The 22,436-nt window shown below is 34.3% G+C and overlaps 1 protein-coding gene across 1 annotated transcript in view; it reads left to right on the top strand.

The window, feature by feature from the left end:
- The window catches only part of LOC124008310 (multifunctional procollagen lysine hydroxylase and glycosyltransferase LH3-like), an 88,897-nt gene that overhangs the window by 51,428 nt on the left and 15,033 nt on the right, over window positions 1-22,436 (top strand). Inside the window, exons 8-9 of the mRNA XM_046319476.1 lie at window positions 10,583-10,708; window positions 22,049-22,190. Of these exons, the coding sequence (XP_046175432.1) occupies window positions 10,583-10,708; window positions 22,049-22,190 (268 nt within the window). The remainder of the gene's footprint in view (window positions 1-10,582; window positions 10,709-22,048; window positions 22,191-22,436) is intronic.

The following is a 22,436-nucleotide window of genomic DNA, read 5'->3' as shown; positions in this document are numbered from 1 at the left end:
GTACAGAGTACACCCTACAGACTACACCGTACACCCTACACCGTACAGACGACACCCTACAGACTACACCCTACACCGTACAGACGACACCCTACAGACTACACCCTACACCGTACAGCCTACGCCGTATAGACTACACCCTACACCGTACAGACTACACCCTACACCGTACAGACTACACCCTACACCGTACAGACTACACCCTACACCGTACAGACTACACCCTACACCGTACAGACTACACACCGTACAGACTACACCCTACACCGTACAGACTACACCCTACAGACTACACCCTACACCGTACAGACTACAGACTACACCCTACACCGTACAGACTACACCCTACACTGTACAGACTACACTGTACAGACTACACCCTACAGACTACACCCTACAGACTACACCCTACAGACTACACCCTACAGACTACACCCTACACCCTACAGACTACACCCTACAGACTACACCCTACACACTTCACCTGATGTTGTCATCTTGCCTTCCTATAGTATTCATACCCCTTGACTTATTCCACACCCTAAACCCTACAGACTACGCACTACGCCCACACACTACACCCTAAACCCTACAGACTACGCACTACGCCCTCACATAACACCCTTACAGACTATGCACTACGCCCACACACTACACCCTAAACCCTATGGACTACGCACTACGCCCACACACTACACCCTAAACCCTACAGACTATGCCCACACACTACACCCTAAACCCTACGGACTACACACTACGCCCACACACTACAACCTAAACCCTACAGACTACACCCAACAGAATGAATTCTTCCCCCTTGACTTATTCCACATGTTGTTACAGCCTGAATTCAAATACATTTTAATAGATATTAAATAGATTTCTCATTAAAATGACCAAGTGAAAACATTTTTCAGAAATGTTGTGAAAATTAAACACAGAAATATCTTTATTTACAAAGTATGCCCCTCCTGAGTCAGTAGTACCACCCCTGAGTCAGAAAACCCCTGAGTCAGTTTTCCCTGAGTCAAATGTTGAGTCAGAAAATTAAACACAGAAATATCTTTATTTACATGAGTCAGTAGTATGCACCCCCTCCTGAGTCAGTAGTATGCACACCCCTGAGTCAGTAGTATGCACACCCCTGAGTCAGTACATTCAGTAGCACACCCCTGAGTCAGTACATTGCACACCCTGAGTCAGTAGTATGCACACCCCTGAGTCAGTAGTATGCACCCCTGAGTCAGTAGTATGCACCCCCTGAGTCAGTAGTATGCACCCCCTGAGTCAGTAGTATGCACCCCCTGAGTCGGTAGTATGCACCCCCTGAGTCGGTAGTATGCACCCCCTGGGTCGGTAGTCGGTAGTATGCACCCCCTGAGTCGGTAGTATGCACCCCTGGGTCGGTCGGTAGTATGCACCCCCTGGGTCGGTAGTATGCACCCCCTGGGTCGGTAGTGGGTCGGTAGTATGCACCCCCTGGGTCGGTAGTATGCACCCCCTGGGTCGGTAGTATGCACCCCCTGGGTCGGTAGTATGCACCCCCTGGGTCGGTCGTATGCACCCCCTGGGTCGGTAGTATGCACCCCCTGGGTCGGTAGTATGCACCCCCTGGGTCCCCCCTGGGTCGGTAGTATGCACCCCCTGGGTCGGTAGTATGCACCCCCTGGGTCGGTAGTATGCACACCCCTGAGTCGGTGGGTATGCACACCCCTGGGTCGGTAGTATGCACCCCTGAGTCGGTAGTATGCACACCCCTGAGTCGGTAGTATGCACACCCCTGAGTCGGTAGTATGCACCCCCCCTGAGTCGGTGTATGCACACCCCTGAGTCGGTAGTATGCACACCCCTGAGTCGGTAGTATGCACACCCCCTGAGTCGGTGTATGCACACCCCTGAGTCGGTAGTATGCACACCCCTGAGTGCACACCCCTGAGTCGGTAGTATGCACACCCCTGAGTCGGTAGTATGCACACCCCTGAGTCGGTAGTATGCACACCCCTGAGTCGGTAGTATGCACACCCCTGAGTCGGTAGTATGCACACCCCTGAGTCGGTAGTATGCACACCCCGGTGTATGCACACCCCTGAGTCGGTAGTATGCACACCCCTGAGTCGGTAGTATGCACACCCCTGAGTCGGTAGTATGCACACCCCTGAGTCGGTAGTATGCACACCCCTGAGTCGGTAGTATGCACACCCCTGAGTCAGTACATTGTACCTGGATTGTACAACATTTATTTTTTTCAAAATTCTGTCAAATTGGTTGTTGATCATTGCAAGACATCCTTTTTCAGGTATATTTTAAAGTAGATTTAAGTCAAAACTAATTTGGCCATTCAGGAACGTTCACTGTCATCTTGGTTAGCAACTCCAGTGTTTATTTGGCCTTGTGTTTTAGGCTATTGTCCTGCTGAAAGGTGAATTCATCTCCCAGTGTCTTTCATCCTGAAAAGCTCCCCAGTCCTTAACAATGACAAGCTTGATGCAGCCACTACTATGCTTGACAATATGAAGAGTGGTACTCAGTAATGTGTTGTATCTTCTCCAAACATAACACTTTGTATTCAGGACACAAAGTGAATTGCTTTGCTACATTTTCTGTTGCAGTTTTACTTTAGTGTCTTGTTGCAAACAGGATGCATGTTTTGGAATATGTTTTATTCTGTACAGGCTTCCTCCTTTTCACTCTGTCATTAGGTTAGTATTGTGGAGTAACTACAATGTTGTTGATCCATCCTCAGTTCTATCACAGCCATTAAACTCTAACTGTTTTGCTATATACAGGGGGTACTGGTACAGAGTCAATGTGGAGGCTATATACAGGGAGTACTGGTACAGAGTCAATGTGGAGACTGTATACAGGGTGTTACGGTACAGAGTCAATGTGGAGGCTATATACAGGGTGTTACGGTACAGAGTCAATGTGGAGGCTATATACAGGGGGTACCGGTACAGAGTCAATGTGGAGGCTATATACAGGGGGTACTGGTACAGAGTCAATGTGGAGGCTATATACAGGGTGTTACGGTACAGAGTCAATGTGGAGGCTATATACAGGGGGTACCGGTACAGAGTCAATGTGGAGGCTATATATAGGGTATTACGGTACAGAGTCAGTGTGGAGGCTATATACAGGGGGTACTGGTACAGAGTCAAGGTGGAGGCTATATACAGGGGGTACTGGTACAGAGTCAATGTGGAGGCTATATACAGGGGGTACTGGTACAGAGTCAATGTGGAGGTTATATACAGGGTGTTACGGTACAGAGTCAATGTGGAGGCTATATACAGGGGGTACCGGTACAGAGTCAATGTGGAGGCTATATACAGGGTGTTACAGTACAGAGTCAATGTGGAGCCTATATACAGGGTGTTACGGTACAGAGTCAATGTGGAGGCTATATACAGGGGGTACCGGTACAGAGTCAATGTGGAGGCTAGGCTATATACAGGGGGTATCAGTACAGAGTCAATGTGGAGGCTATATACAGGGTATTACGGTACAGAGTCAATGTGGAGGCTATATACAGGGGGTACTGGTACAGAGTCAATGTGGAGGCTTTATACAGGGTGTTACGGTACAGAGTCAATGTGGAGGCTATATACAGGGTGTTACGGTACAGAGTCAATGTGGAGGCTATATACAGGGGGTACCGGTACAGAGTCAATGTGGAGGCTATATACAGGGGGTACTGGTACAGAGTCAATGTGGAGGCTATATACAGGGTATTACGGTACAGAGTCAATGTGGAGGCTATATACAGGGGGTACTGGTACAGAGTCAATGTGGAGGCTATATACAGGGGGTACTGGTACAGAGTCAATGTGGAGGCTATATACAGGGTGTTACGGTACAAAGTCAATGTGCAGGGGCACCGGTTAGTTGAGGTAATATGTACATGTAGGTAGAGTTAAAGTGACTTTGATTAGCTGTTCAAGAGTCTTATGGCTTGGGGGTAGAAGCTGTTAAGAAGCAGAGACAACAGTCTATGACTGGGGTGGCTGGAGTCTTTGGCAATTTGTAGGCCCTTTATCTGATTTTTCCTTATATAGAGGTCCTGGATGGCAGGAAGCTTGGCCCCACTGATGTACTGGGCCGTTTGCAATACCCTCTGTAGTGCCTTGCGGTCGAAGGCCGAGCAGTTTCCGTACCAGGCAGTGATGCAATGCTATCGATGGTGCATCTGTAGAACCTTTTGAGGATCTGAGGACCCATGGCAAATATTTTGTCTCCTGAGGGAGAAAAGGTGTTGTCGTGCCCTCTTCACGACTATCTTGGTGTGTTTGGAACATGATAGTTTGTTGGTGATGTGAACACCAGGGAACTTGAAATTCTCTACCCGCTCCACTACAGCCCCGTTGATGAGAATGGGGGTGTGCTCGGTCCTCCTTTTGCTGTAGTCCATAATCATCTCCTTTGTCTTCGTCACGTTGAGGGAGAGTTTGTTATCCTGGCACCACATGACCAGATCTCTGACCTCCTCCCTATAGGCTGTCTCGTCGGTGATCAGGCCTACCACTGTTGTGTCATCGGCAAACTTAATGATGGTGTTGGAGTCGTGCCTGGCCGTGCAGTCATGGGTGAATAGGGAGTACAGGAGGGGACTGAGCACGCACCCCTGAGGACCCCTGTGTTGAGGATCAGCGTGGCGGATGTGTTGTTACCTAACCTTACCAACTGGGGGTGGCATTTCAGGAAGTCCAGGATCCAGTTGAGGAGGGAGGTGTTTAGTCCCAGGATCCTTAGCTTAGTTATGAGCTTTGAGGGCAATATAGTGTTGAATGCTGAGCTGTAGGCAATGAACAGCATTCTCACATAGGTGTTCCTTTTGTCCAGGTGGGAAAGGGCAGTGTGGAGTGAATAGAGATTGCATCATCTGTGGATCTGTTGGTGCGGTATTTAAATTAAAGTGTGTCTTGGGTTTCTGGGATAATGGTGTTGATGTGAGCCATGACCAGCCTTTCAAAGCACTTCATGGCTACAGAGGTGAGTGCTACGGGTCAGTATTTATTTAGGCAGGTTACCTTAGTGTTCTTGGGCCAGGGACTATGCTGGTCTGCTTGAAACATGTTGGTATTACAGACTCAGACAGAGAGTTTGTCAATGAAGACACTTGCCAGTTGGTCAGCACATGCCCAGAGCACACGTCCTGGTAATCCGTCTGGCTATGTGGCCTTGTGAATGTTGACTTGTTTGAAGGTCTCAATCACATTGGCTATGGAGAGCATGATCACACAGTCATCCGGAACAGCTGATGCTCTCATGCATGTTTCAGTGTTACTTGCCTTGAAGCGAGCATAGAAGTAATTTAGCTCGTCTGGAAGGTTCGTGTCACTGGGCAGTTCATGGCGGTGCTTGCCTTCGTAGTCTGTAATAGTTTTGCAAGCCCTTCCACATCTGACGAGCGCCAGAGCCGGTGTAGTACGATACGATATTAGTCCTGTCTTGACACTTTGCCTGTTTGATGGTTCGTCGGAGGGCATAGCGGGATTTCTTATAAGCTTCTGGGTTAGAGTCCTGCACCTTGAAAGCGGCAGCTCTACCCTTGAGCTCAGTGCGACTGTTGCCTGTAATCCATGGCTTCTGGTTCGGGTATGTACGTACGGTCACTGTGGGTACGACGTCATCGATGCACTTATTGATAAAGCCAGTGACTGATGTGGTGTATTCCTCAATGTCATCGGAAGAATCCATGTTCCAGTCTGTGACAGAAAAACAGTCCTGTAGTTTAGCATCTGCTTCATCTGACCACTTTTTTATTGACTGTGTCACTGGTGCTTCCTGCTTTAATTTTAGCTTCTAAGCAGGAATCAGGAGGTCAAATTATGGTCAGATTTGCCAAATGGAGAGTGAGGGAGAGCTTTGTACGTGTTTCTGTGTGTTGAGTAAAGGTGGTCCAGAGTACTTTCCACATTTAACATGCTGATAGAAATTTGGTAAAACTGATTTAAGTTTTCCTGCATTAAAGTCCCCGGCTACTCGGAGCGCCGCCTCTGGATGAGCGTTTTCCTGTTTTCTTATGACCGTATCCAGCTCATTGAGTGTGGTCTTAGTGCCTGCATCGGTCTGTGGTGGTATAAAGACAGCTATACAGATAAACTGTAGACTATCTACCTAGAGAGTTTATCATGAGATTATTATGTGACTTGTTAAGCACATTTTTACTCCGGACCTTTAGGTTTTCCATAACATTTTAGTCATTTAGCAGATGCTCTTATCCAGGGAGAATTACAGTCAGTGCATTCATCTCCAGATAGCTAGGTGGACCAGTCCTAGTCAGGACATTCATCTTCAGATAGCTAGGTGGACCAGTCATAGTCAGTACATTCATCTCCAGATAGCTAGGTGGACCAGTCCTAGTCAGGACATTCATCTTCAGATAGCTAGGTGGACCAGTCATAGTCAGTACATTCATCTCCAGATAGCTAGGTGGACCAGTCATAGTCAGTACATTCATCTTCAGATAGCTAGGTGGACCAGTCCTAGTCAGGACATTCATCTTCAGATAGCTAGGTGGACCAGTCATAGTCAGTACATTCATCTTCAGATAGCTAGGTGGACCAGTCATAGTCAGTACATTCATCTCCAGATAGCTAGGTGGACCAGTCCTAGTCAGTACATTAATCTCCAGATAGCTAGGTGGACCAGTCCTAGTCAGGACATTCATCTTCAGATAGCTAGGTGGACCAGTCATAGTCAGGACATTCATCTTCAGATAGCTAGGTGGACCAGTCATAGTCAGGACATTCATCTTCAGATAGCTAGGTGGACCAGTCATAGTCAGGACATTCATCTCCAGATAGCTAGGTGGACCAGTCATAGTCAGTAGATTCATCTTCAGATAGCTAGGTGGACCAGTCATAGTCAGGACATTCATCTTCAGATAGCTAGGTGGACCAGTCATAGTCAGGACATTCATCTCCAGATAGCTAGGTGGACCAGTCATAGTCAGTACATTCATCTCCAGATAGCTAGGTGGACCAGTCATAGTCAGGACATTCATCTTCAGATAGCTAGGTGGACCAGTCATAGTCAGGACATTCATCTTCAGATAGCTAGGTGGACCAGTCATAGTCAGGACATTCATCTTCAGATAGCTAGGTGGACCAGTCATAGTCAGGACATTCATCTTCAGATAGCTAGGTGGACCAGTCATAGTCAGGACATTCATCTTCAGATAGCTAGGTGGACCAGTCATAGTCAGGACATTCATCTTCAGATAGCTAGGTGGACCAGTCATAGTCAGGACATTCATCTTCAGATAGCTAGGTGGGACAACAGTCATATTACAGTCATTCATCTTCAATAGACCCCAGCCACCAGTCATAGACTGGACATTCATCTCCAGATAGCTAGGTGGACCAAGTCTAGGACAACAAGGCTTCTCACATTTTTCTCCAGAAATAACAGGTGAACAGGTAACAAATGTACAGGACATTCATCTTCCCAGATAGCTACCCGGACCAGTCATAGCTGCTGGACATTCATCTTCAGATAGCATAGTCACCAGTCATATCTACATTCATCTTCAATAGCTGACTAACCAGTCATATCAGGACATTCATCTTCAGATAGCTAGGTGGACCAGTCCTAGTCAGGACATTCATCTTCAGATAGCTAGGTGGACCAGTCATAGTCAGGACATTCATCTTCAGATAGCTAGGTGGACCAGGTTTTATAGGAAGAAGGATATTCATCTTCAGTTTTATAGCTAGGTGGACCAGGGTCTGTAGTTTTAGGACATTCATCTCAGGGTCTGCTTTAGGTGGATTCAGGGTCTGTAGTTTTATAGGAAGTATGGATTCATCTGTAGATAGCTAGGTGGATTCAGGGTCTGTAGTTTTAGGAATTCATCTTCAGATAGCTGTAGTTTTATAGGACCAGTATGGATTCAGGGTCTGTCATTTTATAGATAGGGATACTGGACCTGTAGTTTTATAGAGGACAGGGATACTGGGTCTAGTTTTATAGAGAGAAGGATACTGGGTCTGTAGTTTTATAGGACATTCATCTTCAGATAGCTAGGTCTGGGACAACCTGTATATACAGTCATAGTTTTATAGAAGAAGGGATACTGGGTCTGTCAGTTTTATAGACTGGGTCTGTAGTTTACTACCGCATGGAAGGGATACTGGGTCTGTAGTTTTACAACAAGGGATACTGGGTCTGTAGTTTTATAGAGAAATAATACTGGGTTCTGAACAGGTAACCAAATGGCTGTACCAGAGAGAAGGGATCTGGGTCTGTAGTTTTATAGACCAACCCGCTGGGTCCCCTAGTTTTATAGCTGAAGGGATACTGGGATCTGTTTTTATCATATATGGGTCTGTAGTTTTACTTTAACCATATCTACATTTACATTTACTACCTCAATCAGCCTGACTAATTGGTGCAATCACTTATGACATCCAGTGGGACAGTCTCTCTAACAATAGTATATAGCCTTACTGTAGGGATTACCTAACCTATCCTAGGTATTCCTAAAGAGGTGGGGTATAGCCTCGCTAGGTGGTGATAGCCTCCGCTGTCTGTAAATAGCCTTTGCACCATGGTTTTATAGGAAGAAGGGATTTGACTGGGTCTGTAGTTTTATAGAGAGAAGGGATACTGGGTCTGTGTTTTATAGGAAGTATGGATTCAGGGTCTGTAGTTTTATAGGAAGTATGGATTCAGGGTCTGTAGTTTTATAGGAAGTATGGATTCAGGGTCTGTAGTTTTATAGGAAGTATGGATTCAGGGTCTGTAGTTTTATAGGAAGTATGGATTCAGGGTCTGTAGTTTTATGAGGAAGTATGGATTCAGGGTCTGTAGTTTTATAGGAAGTATGGATTCAGGGTCTGTAGATGACAAGTATGGATTCAGGGTCTGTAGTTTTATGAGGTATGGATTCAGGGTCTGTAGTTTTATAGAGAGAACCTAGGGATACTGGGTCTGTAGTTTTATAGAGAGAAGGGATACTGTCCAGGTCTAGTTTTATAGAGAGAAGGGATACTGGGTCTAGTTTTCCCAGAGAGAAGGGATACTGGGATCTGTAGTTTTATAGAGAGAAGGGATACTGGGATCTGTAGTTTTATAGAGAGAAGGGATACTGGGTCTGTAGTTTTATAGAGAGAAGGGATACTGGGTCTGTAGTTTTATAGAGAGAAGGGATACTGGGTCTGTAGTTTTATAGAGAGAAGGGATACTGGGATCTGTAGTTTTATAGAGAGAAGGGATACTGGGTCTGTAGTTTTATAGAGAGAAGGGATACTGGGATCTGTAGTTTTATAGAGAGAAGGGATACTGGGTCTGTAGTTTTATAGAGAGAAGGGATACTGGGTCTGTAGTTTTATAGAGAGAAGGGATACTGGGTCTGTAGTTTTATAGAGAGAAGGGATACTGGGTCTGTAGTTTTATAAAGAGAAGGGATACTGGGTCTGTAGTTTTATAGAGAGAAGGGATACTGGGATCTGTAGTTTTATAGAGAGAAGGGATACTGGGATCTGTAGTTTTATAGAGAGAAGGGATACTGGGATCTGTAGTTTTATAGAGAGAAGGGATACTGGGATCTGTAGTTTTATAGAGAGAAGGGATACTGGGTCTGTAGTTTTATAGAGAGAAGGGATACTGGGTCTGTAGTTTTATAGAGAGAAGGGATACTGGGTCTGTAGTTTTATAGAGAGAAGGGATACTGGGTCTGTAGTTTTATAGAGAGAAGGGATACTGGGTCTGTAGTTTTATAGAGAGAAGGGATACTGGGTCTGTAGTTTTATAGAGAGAAGGGATACTGGGTCTGTAGTTTTATAGAGAGAAGGGATACTGGGTCTGTAGTTTTATAGAGAGAAGGGATACTGGGTCTGTAGTTTTATAGAGAGAAGGGATACTGGGTCTGTAGTTTTATAGAGAGAAGGGATACTGGGTCTGTAGTTTTATAGAGAGAAGGGATACTGGGTCTGTAGTTTTATAGAGAGAAGGGATACTGGGTCTGTAGTTTTATAGAGAGAAGGGATACTGGGTCTGTAGTTTTATAGAGAGAAGGGATACTGGGTCTGTAGTTTTATAGAGAGAAGGGATACTGGGTCTGTAGTTTTATAGAGAGAAGGGATACTGGGATCTGTAGTTTTATAGAGAGAAGGGATACTGGGTCTGTAGTTTTATAGAGAGAAGGGATACTGGGTCTGTAGTTTTATAGAGAGAAGGGATACTGGGATCTGTAGTTTTATAGAGAGAAGGGATACTGGGTCTGTAGTTTTATAGAGAGAAGGGATACTGGGATCTGTAGTTTTATAGAGAGAAGGGATACTGGGATCTGTAGTTTTATAGAGAGAAGGGATACTGGGATCTGTAGTTTTATAGAGAGAAGGGATACTGGGATCTGTAGTTTTTGACGTCAGGCAGTTAACCCGCTGTTCTTAGGCCTTCGTCATTAAAATAAGAATTTGTTCTTAACTGACTTTCCTAGTTAAAGAAAGGTGAATATAAACAATTAACCTGATTATATCTAAAATACTGAACCCAATATCCTAACCCTCTTTATCCACAGGTCACGGATAGTGTGGTCTAATACACTACACCCTAAACATGTTCTGTCTGTCTCCAGGTCAGTGATAGCCCCCATGTTGTCCAGACATGGCAAACTGTGGTCTAATTTCTGGGGAGCTCTGAGTCCTGAGGGGTTCTACTCTCGATCTGAAGACTACATCGATATTGTACAGGGCAAGAGAGCGTGAGTACACAAACACACACACGCACACACTATATAACCCTATATATAGTTAAAGTAGGAACTTTACATACACTTAGGTTGGAGTCATTAAAACTGGTTTTTTCAACCACTCCACAAATGTCTTGTTAACTAACAGTAGTTTTGGCAAGTCGGTTAGGACATCTACTTTGTGCATTACACAAGTAATTTTTCCAACAATTGTTTACAGACAGATTATTTCACTTATAATTCACTGTATCACAATTCCTGTGAGTCAGAAGTTTACATACACTAAGTTGACTGTGCCTTCAAACAACTTGGGAAAATTCCAGAAAACAATGTTTTAGAATCTTCTGATTGACTCAAATGATGTCAATTAGCTTATCAGAGGTGTACCTGTGGATGTATTTCAAGGCCGACCTTCGAACTCAGTGCCTCTTTGCTTGACATCATGGGAAAATCAAAAGAAATCAGCCAAGACCTCAGAAAAAAATGGTAGACTTCATATTGCTCAGGAAGGAGACGCGTTCTGTCTCCTAGAGATGAACATACTTTGTTGTGAAAAGTGCAAATCAATCCCAGAACAACAGCAAAGGACCTTGTGAAGATGCTGGAGGAAACAGGTACAAAAATATCTATATCCACAGTAAAACTAAGTCCTATATCGACATAACCTGAAAGGCCGCTCAGCAAGGAAGATTCAACTGCTCCAAAACCGCCATAAAAAAAGCCAGACTATGGTTTGCAACTGCACATGGGGACAAAGATGGTACTTTTTGGAGAAATGTCTTTTGGTCTGATGAAACAAAAATAGAACTGTTTGGCCATAATGACCATTGTTATGTTTGGAGGAAAAGGGGGAAGCTTGAAAGCCGAAGAACACCATCCCAACCGTGAAGCACGGGGGAGGCAGCATCATGTTGTGGGGGTGCTTTGCTGCAGGAGGGACTGGTGCACTTCACAAAATAGATGGCACCACGAGGTCGGAAAATGATGTGGATATATTGAAGCAACATCTCAAGACATCAGTTAAAGCTTGGTCGCAAATTGGTCTTCCAAATGGACAATGACTCCAAGCATACTTCCAAAGTTGTGACAAAATTGCTTAAGGACAACAAAGTCAAGATATTGGAGTGGCCACCTCAATTCTATAGAAAATGTGTGGGTAGAACTGAAAAAGCGTGTGTGAGCAAGGAGGCCTACAAACCTGACTCAGTTACATCAGCTCTCTCAGGAGGAATGGACCAAAATTCACCCAACTAATTGTGGGAAGCTTGTGGAAGGCTACCCGAAACATTTGACCCAAGTTAAACAATTTAAAGGCAATGCTACAAAATACTAATTGAGTGTTTGTAAACTTCTGACCCACTGGGAATGTGATGAAAGAAATAAAAGCTGAAATAAATCATTCTCTTTACTATTATTCGGACACTTCACATTCTTAAAATAAAGTGGTGATCCTAACTGACCTAAAACAGGGAATTTGTACTAGGATTACTAGGATATTATATATGTTCTCTATATAACCCTATATATTATATATGTTAACCCTATATAACCCTATATATTATATATGTTCACTATATAACCCTATATATTATATATGTTATCTATATAACCCTATATATTCTATATGTTATCTATATAACCCTATATATTCTATATGTTATCTATATAACCCTATATATTATATATGTTATCTATATAACCCTATATATTATATATGTTATCTATATAACCCTATATATTCTATATGTTATCTATATAACCCTATATATTATATGTTATCTATATAACCCTATATAATATGTTATCTATATAACCCTATATATTCTATATGTTATCTATATAACCATATATATTCTACATGTTATCCATATAACCCTATATATTCTATATGTTATCTATATAACCCTATATATTCTATATGTTATCTATATAACCCTATATATTATATATGTTATCTATATAACCCGATATATTCTATATGTTATCTATATAACCCTATATAATATGTTATCTATATAATATATATTATATATGTTATCTAATAACCCTATATATTATATATGCTATATAACCCAATATATTATATATGTTCTCTATATAACCCTATATATTCTATATGTTCTCTATATAACCCTATATATTATATATGTTCTCTATATAACCCTATATATTATGTATGTTCTCTATATAACCCTATATATTATGTATGTTCTCTATATAACCCTATATATTCTATATGTTATCTATATAACCCTATATATTCTATATGTTATCTATATAACCCTATATATTCTATATGTTATCTATATAACCCTATATATTCTATATGTTATCTATATAACCCTATATATTATATATGTTATCTATATAACCCTATATATTATATATGTTCTCTATATAACCCTATATATTATATATGTTATCTATATAACCCTATATATTATATATGTTATCTATATAACCCTATATATTATATATGTTCTCTATATAACCCTATATATTCTATATGTTATCTATATAACCCTATATATTCTATATGTTATCTATATAACCCTATATATTCTATATGTTATCTATATAACCCTATATATTATATATGTTATCTATATAACCCTATATATTATATATGTTATCTATATAACCCTATATATTATATATGTTCTCTATATAACCCTATATATTCTATATGTTATCTATATAACCCTATATATTCTATATGTTATCTATATAACCCTATATATTATATATGTTATCTATATAACCCTATATATTATATATGTTATCTATATAACCCAATATATTATATATGTTCTCTATATAACCCTATATATTCTATATGTTCTCTATATAACCCTATATATTATATATGTTCTCTATATAACCCTATATATTATGTATGTTCTCTATATAACCCTATATATTATGTATGTTATCTATATAACCCTATATATTCTATATGTTATCTATATAACCCTATATATTCTATATGTTATCTATATAACCCTATATATTCTATATGTTATCTATATAACCCTATATATTATATATGTTATCTATATAACCCTATATATTATATATGTTATCTATATAACCCAATATATTATATATGTTCTCTATATAACCCTATATATTCTATATGTTCTCTATATAACCCTATATATTATATATGTTCTCTATATAACCCTATATATTATGTATGTTCTCTATATAACCCTATATATTATGTATGTTCTCTATATAACCCTATATATTATATATGTTATCTATATAACCCTATATATTATATATGTTCTCTATATAACCCTATATATTATGTATGTTCTCTATATAACCCTATATATTATATATGTTATCTATATAACCCTATATATTATATATGTTCTCTATATAACCCTATATATTATGTATGTTCTCTATATAACCCTATATATTATATATGTTATCTATATAACCCTATATATTATATATGTTCTCTATATAACCCTATATATTATATATGTTCTCTATATAACCCTATATATTATGTATGTTCTCTATATAACCCTATATATTATATATGTTATCTATATAACCCTATATATTCTATATGTTAACCCTATATAACCCTATATATTCTATATGTTATCTATATAACCCTATATATTATATATGTTATCTATATAACCCTATATATTCTATATGTTAACCCTATATAACCCTATATATTCTATATGTTAACCCTATATAACCCTATATATTCTATATGTTATCTATATAACCCTATATATTCTATATGTTATCTATATAACCCTATATATTATGTATGTTCTCTATATAACCCTATATATTATATATGTTATCTATATAACCCGATATATTCTATATGTTCTCTATATAACCCTATATATTATGTATGTTATCTATATAACCCTATATATTATATATGTTCTCTATATATTATGTATGTTATCTATATAACCCTATATATTATGTATGTTCTCTATATAACCCTATATATTATATATGTTCTCTATATATTATGTATGTTATCTATATAACCCTATATATTATGTATGTTCTCTATATAACCCTATATATTCTATATGTTCTCTATATATTATGTATGTTCTCTATATAACCCTATATATTCTATATGTTATCTATATAACCCTATATATTATGTATGTTCTCTATATAACCCTATATATTCTATATGTTATCTATATAACCCTATATATTATATATGTTCTCTATATATTATGTATGTTCTCTATATAACCCTATATATTATGTATGTTCTCTATATATTATATATGTTCTCTATATAACCCTATATATTATGTATGTTCTCTATATAACCCTATATATTATGTATGTTCTCTATATAACCCTATATATTATGTATGTTCTCTATATATTATATATGTTCTCTATATAACCCTATATATTATGTATGTTCTCTATATAACCCTATATATTATGTATGTTCTCTATATAACCCTATATATTATATATGTTCTCTATATATTATGTATGTTCTCTATATAACCCTATATATTCTATATGTTCTCTATATAACCCTATATATTATGTATGTTCTCTATATAACCCTATATATTCTATATGTTATCTATATAACCCTATATATTATATATGTTCTCTATATATTATGTATGTTCTCTATATAACCCTATATATTATGTATGTTCTCTATATATTATATATGTTCTCTATATAACCCTATATATTATGTATGTTCTCTATATAACCCTATATATTATGTATGTTCTCTATATAACCCTATATATTATGTATGTTCTCTATATATTATATATGTTCTCTATATAACCCTATATATTATGTATGTTCTCTATATAACCCTATATATTATGTATGTTCTCTATATAACCCTATATATTATATATGTTCTCTATATATTATGTATGTTCTCTATATAACCCTATATATTATATATGTTCTCTATATATTATGTATGTTCTCTATATAACCCTATATATTATGTATGTTCTCTATATAACCCTATATATTATATATGTTCTCTATATATTATGTATGTTATCTATATAACCCTATATATTATGTATGTTATCTATATAACCCGATATATTCTATATGTCCTCTATATAACCCTATATATTCTATATGTTCTCTATATAACCCTATATATTATGTATGTTATCTATATAACCCTATATATTATGTATGTTATCTATATAACCCGATATATTCTATATGTCCTCTATATAACCCTATATATTCTATATGTTCTCTATATAACCCTATATATTATGTATGTTATCTATATAACCCTATATATTCTATATGTTATCTATATAACCCTATATATTATGTATGTTCTCTATATAACCCTATATATTATATATGTTCTCTATATATTATGTATGTTCTCTATATAACCCTATATATTATATATGTTCTCTATATATTATGTATGTTATCTATATAACCCTATATATTATGTATGTTATCTATATAACCCGATATATTCTATATGTCCTCTATATAACCCTATATATTCTATATGTTCTCTATATAACCCTATATATTATGTATGTTATCTATATAACCCTATATATTATGTATGTTCTCTATATAACCCTATATATTATGTATGTTATCTATATAACCCTATATATTATATATGTCCTCTATATAACCCTATATATTATATATGTTATCTATATAACCCTATATATTCTATATGTTCTCTATATAACCCTATATATTCTATATGTTCTCTATATAACCCTATATATTATGTATGTTATCTATATAACCCTATATATTATGTATGTTATCTATATAACCCTATATATTATATATGTTATCTATATAACCCTATATATTATATATGTTATCTATATAACCCTATATATTATATATGTCCTCTATATAACCCTATATATTATATATGTTATCTATATAACCCTATATATTATATATGTTATCTATATAACCCTATATATTCTATATGTTCTCTATATAACCCTATATATTATGTATGTTATCTATATAACCCTATATATTATGTATGTTATCTATATAACCCTATATATTCTATATGTTATCTATATAACCCTATATATTATGTATGTTCTCTATATAACCCTATATATTATATATGTTAACCCTATATATTATATATGTCAACCCTATATAACCCTATATATTCTGTATGTTATCTATATAACCCTATATATTATGTATGTTATCTATATAACCCTATATATTCTATATGTTATCTATATAACCCTATATATTATATATGTTCTCTATATAACCCTATATATTATGTATGTTCTCTATATAACCCTATATATTATATATGTTATCTATATAACCCTATATATTATATATGTTATCTATATAACCCTATATATTATATATGTTCTCTATATAACCCTATATATTATGTATGTTCTCTATATAACCCTATATATTATGTATGTTCTCTATATAACCCTATATATTATATATGTTATCTATATAACCCTATATATTATATATGTTCTCTATATAACCCTATATATTCTATATGTTATCTATATAACCCTATATATTATATATGTTATCTATATAACCCTATATATTATATATGTTATCTATATAACCCTATATATTATATATGTTATCTATATAACCCTATATATTATATATGTTATCTATATAACCCTATATATTATATATGTTATCTATATAACCCTATATATTCTATATGTTCTCTATATAACCCTATATATTATGTATGTTATCTATATAACCCTATATATTATGTATGTTCTCTATATATTATATATGTTCTCTATATAACCCTATATATTATGTATGTTCTCTATATAACCCTATATATTCTATATGTTATCTATATAACCCGATATATTCTATATGTTATCTATATAACCCTATATATTATGTATGTTCTCTATATAACCCTATATATTCTATATGTCCTCTATATAACCCTATATATTATATATGTTATCTATATAACCCTATATATTATGTATGTTCTCTATATAACCCTATATATTCTATATGTTCTCTATATAACCCTATATATTATGTATGTTATCTATATAACCCTATATATTATGTATGTTCTCTATATATTATATATGTTCTCTATATAACCCTATATATTATGTATGTTCTCTATATAACCCTATATATTATGTATGTTATCTATATAACCCTATATATTATGTATGTTATCTATATAACCCTATATATTCTATATGTTATCTATATAACCCTATATATTATGTATGTTCTCTATATAACCCTATATATTCTATATGTTATCTATATAACCCTATATATTATGTATGTTATCTATATAACCCTATATATTATGTATGTTATCTATATAACCCTATATATTCTATATGTTATCTATATAACCCTATATATTCTATATGTTCTCTATATAACCCTATATATTCTATATGTTCTCTATATAACCCTATATATTATGTATGTTATCTATATAACCCTATATATTATGTATGTTATCTATATAACCCTATATATTCTATATGTTATCTATATAACCCGATATATTCTATATGTTCTCTATATAACCCTATATATTATATATGTTATCTATATAACCCTATATATTATATATGTTCTCTATATAACCCTATATATTATATATGTTCTCTATATAACCCTATATATTATGTATGTTATCTATATAACCCTATATATTATGTATGTTCTCTATATATTATATATGTTCTCTATATAACCCTATATATTATGTATGTTCTCTATATAACCCTATATATTATGTATGTTCTCTATATAACCCTATATATTATATATGTTCTCTATATATTATGTATGTTATCTATATAACCCTATATATTATGTATGTTCTCTATATATTATATATGTTCTCTATATAACCCTATATATTATGTATGTTCTCTATATAACCCTATATATTATATATGTTCTCTATATAACCCTATATATTATGTATGTTCTCTATATATTATATATGTTCTCTATATAACCCTATATATTATGTATGTTCTCTATATAACCCTATATATTATGTATGTTCTCTATATAACCCTATATATTATATATGTTCTCTATATATTATGTATGTTCTCTATATAACCCTATATATTCTATATGTTCTCTATATAACCCTATATATTCTATATGTTCTCTATATAACCCTATATATTATGTATGTTCTCTATATAACCCTATATATTATGTATGTTCTCTATATAACCCTATATATTCTATATGTTCTCTATATAACCCTATATATTCTATATGTTCTCTATATAACCCTATATATTATGTATGTTCTCTATATAACCCTATATATTCTGTATGTTATCTATATAACCCTATATATTATATATGTTCTCTATATAACCCTATATATTATGTATGTTCTCTATATAACCCTATATATTATGTATGTTCTCTATATAACCCTATATATTCTATATGTTCTCTATATAACCCTATATATTATGTATGTTCTCTATATATTATATATGTTCTCTATATAACCCTATATATTATGTATGTTCTCTATATAACCCTATATATTATGTATGTTCTCTATATAACCCTATATATTATATATGTTCTCTATATATTATGTATGTTATCTATATAACCCTATATATTATGTATGTTCTCTATATATTATATATGTTCTCTATATAACCCTATATATTATGTATGTTCTCTATATAACCCTATATATTATATATGTTCTCTATATAACCCTATATATTATGTATGTTCTCTATATATTATATATGTTCTCTATATAACCCTATATATTATGTATGTTCTCTATATAACCCTATATATTATGTATGTTCTCTATATAACCCTATATATTATATATGTTCTCTATATATTATGTATGTTCTCTATATAACCCTATATATTCTATATGTTCTCTATATAACCCTATATATTCTATATGTTCTCTATATAACCCTATATATTATGTATGTTCTCTATATAACCCTATATATTATGTATGTTCTCTATATAACCCTATATATTCTATATGTTCTCTATATAACCCTATATATTATATATGTTCTCTATATAACCCTATATATTATGTTAACCCTATATAACCCGATATATTCTGTATGTTATCTATATAACCCTATATATTCTATATGTTCTCTATATAACCCTATATATTATGTATGTTCTCTATATAACCCTATATATTATATATGTTCTCTATATAACCCTATATATTATGTATGTTCTCTATATATTATATATGTTCTCTATATAACCCTATATATTATGTATGTTCTCTATATAACCCTATATATTATGTATGTTCTCTATATAACCCTATATATTATGTATGTTCTCTATATATTATGTATGTTATCTATATAACCCTATATACATATATGTTAACCCTATATATTATATATGTTCTCTATATATTATGTATGTTCTCTATATAACCCTATATACTATATATGTTAACCCTATATATTATGTATGTTATCTATATAACCCTATATACTATATATGTTAACCCTATATAACCCTATATATTCTATATGTTATCTATATAACCCTATATATTCTATATGTTCTCTGTATACCCTATACATTATATATGTTATCTATATAACCCTATATATTATGTTAACCCTATATAACCCATATATTCTATATGTTATCTATATAACCCTATATATTATATATGTTCTCTATATAACCCTATATATTATATATGTTCTCTATATAACCCTATATATTATGTTAACCCTATATAACCCGATATATTCTATATGTTATCTATATAACCCTATATATTATATATGTTCTCTATATAACCCTATATATTATATATGTTCTCTATATAACCCTATATATTATGTTAACCCTATATAACCCGATATATTCTATATGTTATCTATATAACCCTATATATTATATATGTTCTCTATATAACCCTATACATTATATATGTTATCTATATAACCCTATATATTATGTTAACCCTATATAACCCGATATATTCTATATGTTATCTATATAACCCTATATATTATATATGTTCTCTATATAACCCTATATATTATATATGTTCTCTATATAACCCTATATATTATGTATGTTCTCTATATAACCCTATATATTATATATGTTATCTATATAACCCTATATATTATATATGTTCTCTATATAACCCTATATATTCTATATGTTATCTATATAACCCTATATATTATGTATGTTATCTATATAACCCTATATATTATATATGTTCTCTATATAACCCTATATATTATATATGTTATCTATATAACCCTATATATTCTATATGTTCTCTATATAACCCTATATATTATATATGTTATCTATATAACCCTATATATTATATATGTTATCTATATAACCCTATATATTATGTATGTTCTCTATATAACCCTATATATTATGTATGTTCTCTATATAACCCTATATATTATATATGTTAACCCTATATATTATGTATGTTATCTATATAACCCTATATATTATGTTAACCCTATATAACCCGATATATTCTATATGTTATCTATATAACCATATATATTCTACATGTTCTCCATATAACCCTATAAATTCTATATGTTATCTATATAACCCGATATATTCTATATGTTCTCTATATAACCCTATATATTCTATATGTTCTCCATACAACCCTATATATTCTATATGTTATCTATATAACCCTATATATTATGTATGTTCTCTATATAACCGTATATATTCTATAATCTATATAACACTATATATTCTATATGTTCTCTGTATAACCCTATATATTCTATATGTTCTCTATATAACCCTATATATTCTATATGTTATCTATATAACACATATATTCATATGTTATCTATATAACCCTATATATTCTATATGTTCTCTGTATAACATATATTCTATATGTTATCTATATAACCATATATTCTATATGTTCTCTATATAAACCTACTATATGTTCTCTATATAACACTATATATTCTATATGTTCTCTATATAACACATATATTCTATATGTTCTCTATATAACACTATATATTCTATATGTTCTCTATATAACCCTATATATTCTATATGTTCTCTATATAACCCGATATATTCTATATGTTCTCTATATAACCCTATATATTCTATATGTTCTCTATATAACACTATATATTCTATATGTTCTCTATATAACCCTATATATTCTATATGTTCTCTGTATAACCCTATATATTATATATGTTAACCCTATATAACCCTATATATTCTATATGTTCTCTATCTCTGTAGTGGTCTATGGAACGTCCCCTATATAACTCAGGTCTACATGATAAAGGGGTCAGTCTTGAGAGGTAGACTGTCTCAGGTCAGTCTGTACAGTCAGGAGGGGATGGATCCGGATATGGTGTTCTGCAGGGCCGTACGAGACCAGGTATATATTATATATGTAATGTTATATATGCTATATTATGATATGGACCCTGATGTGGTGTCTGCTGGGAGATACCATTTGTTTATACAGTACCAGTCAAACGTTTGGGCACCTACTCATTTTCTGGTATTTCTTTATTTGAACTGTTATCAACATTGTAAAAAAAAAAGTGAAACCATTAAAACTATGAAATAACACATGGAATCATGTAGTAACCAAACAAAGTGTTGGACAAATCATTGTAGA

The sequence above is a fragment of the Oncorhynchus gorbuscha genome, linkage group LG21 (genome assembly GCF_021184085.1).
Source record: "Oncorhynchus gorbuscha isolate QuinsamMale2020 ecotype Even-year linkage group LG21, OgorEven_v1.0, whole genome shotgun sequence".
Taxonomy (NCBI): domain Eukaryota; kingdom Metazoa; phylum Chordata; class Actinopteri; order Salmoniformes; family Salmonidae; genus Oncorhynchus; species Oncorhynchus gorbuscha.
This window is presented reverse-complemented; position numbering and strand designations above follow the sequence as displayed.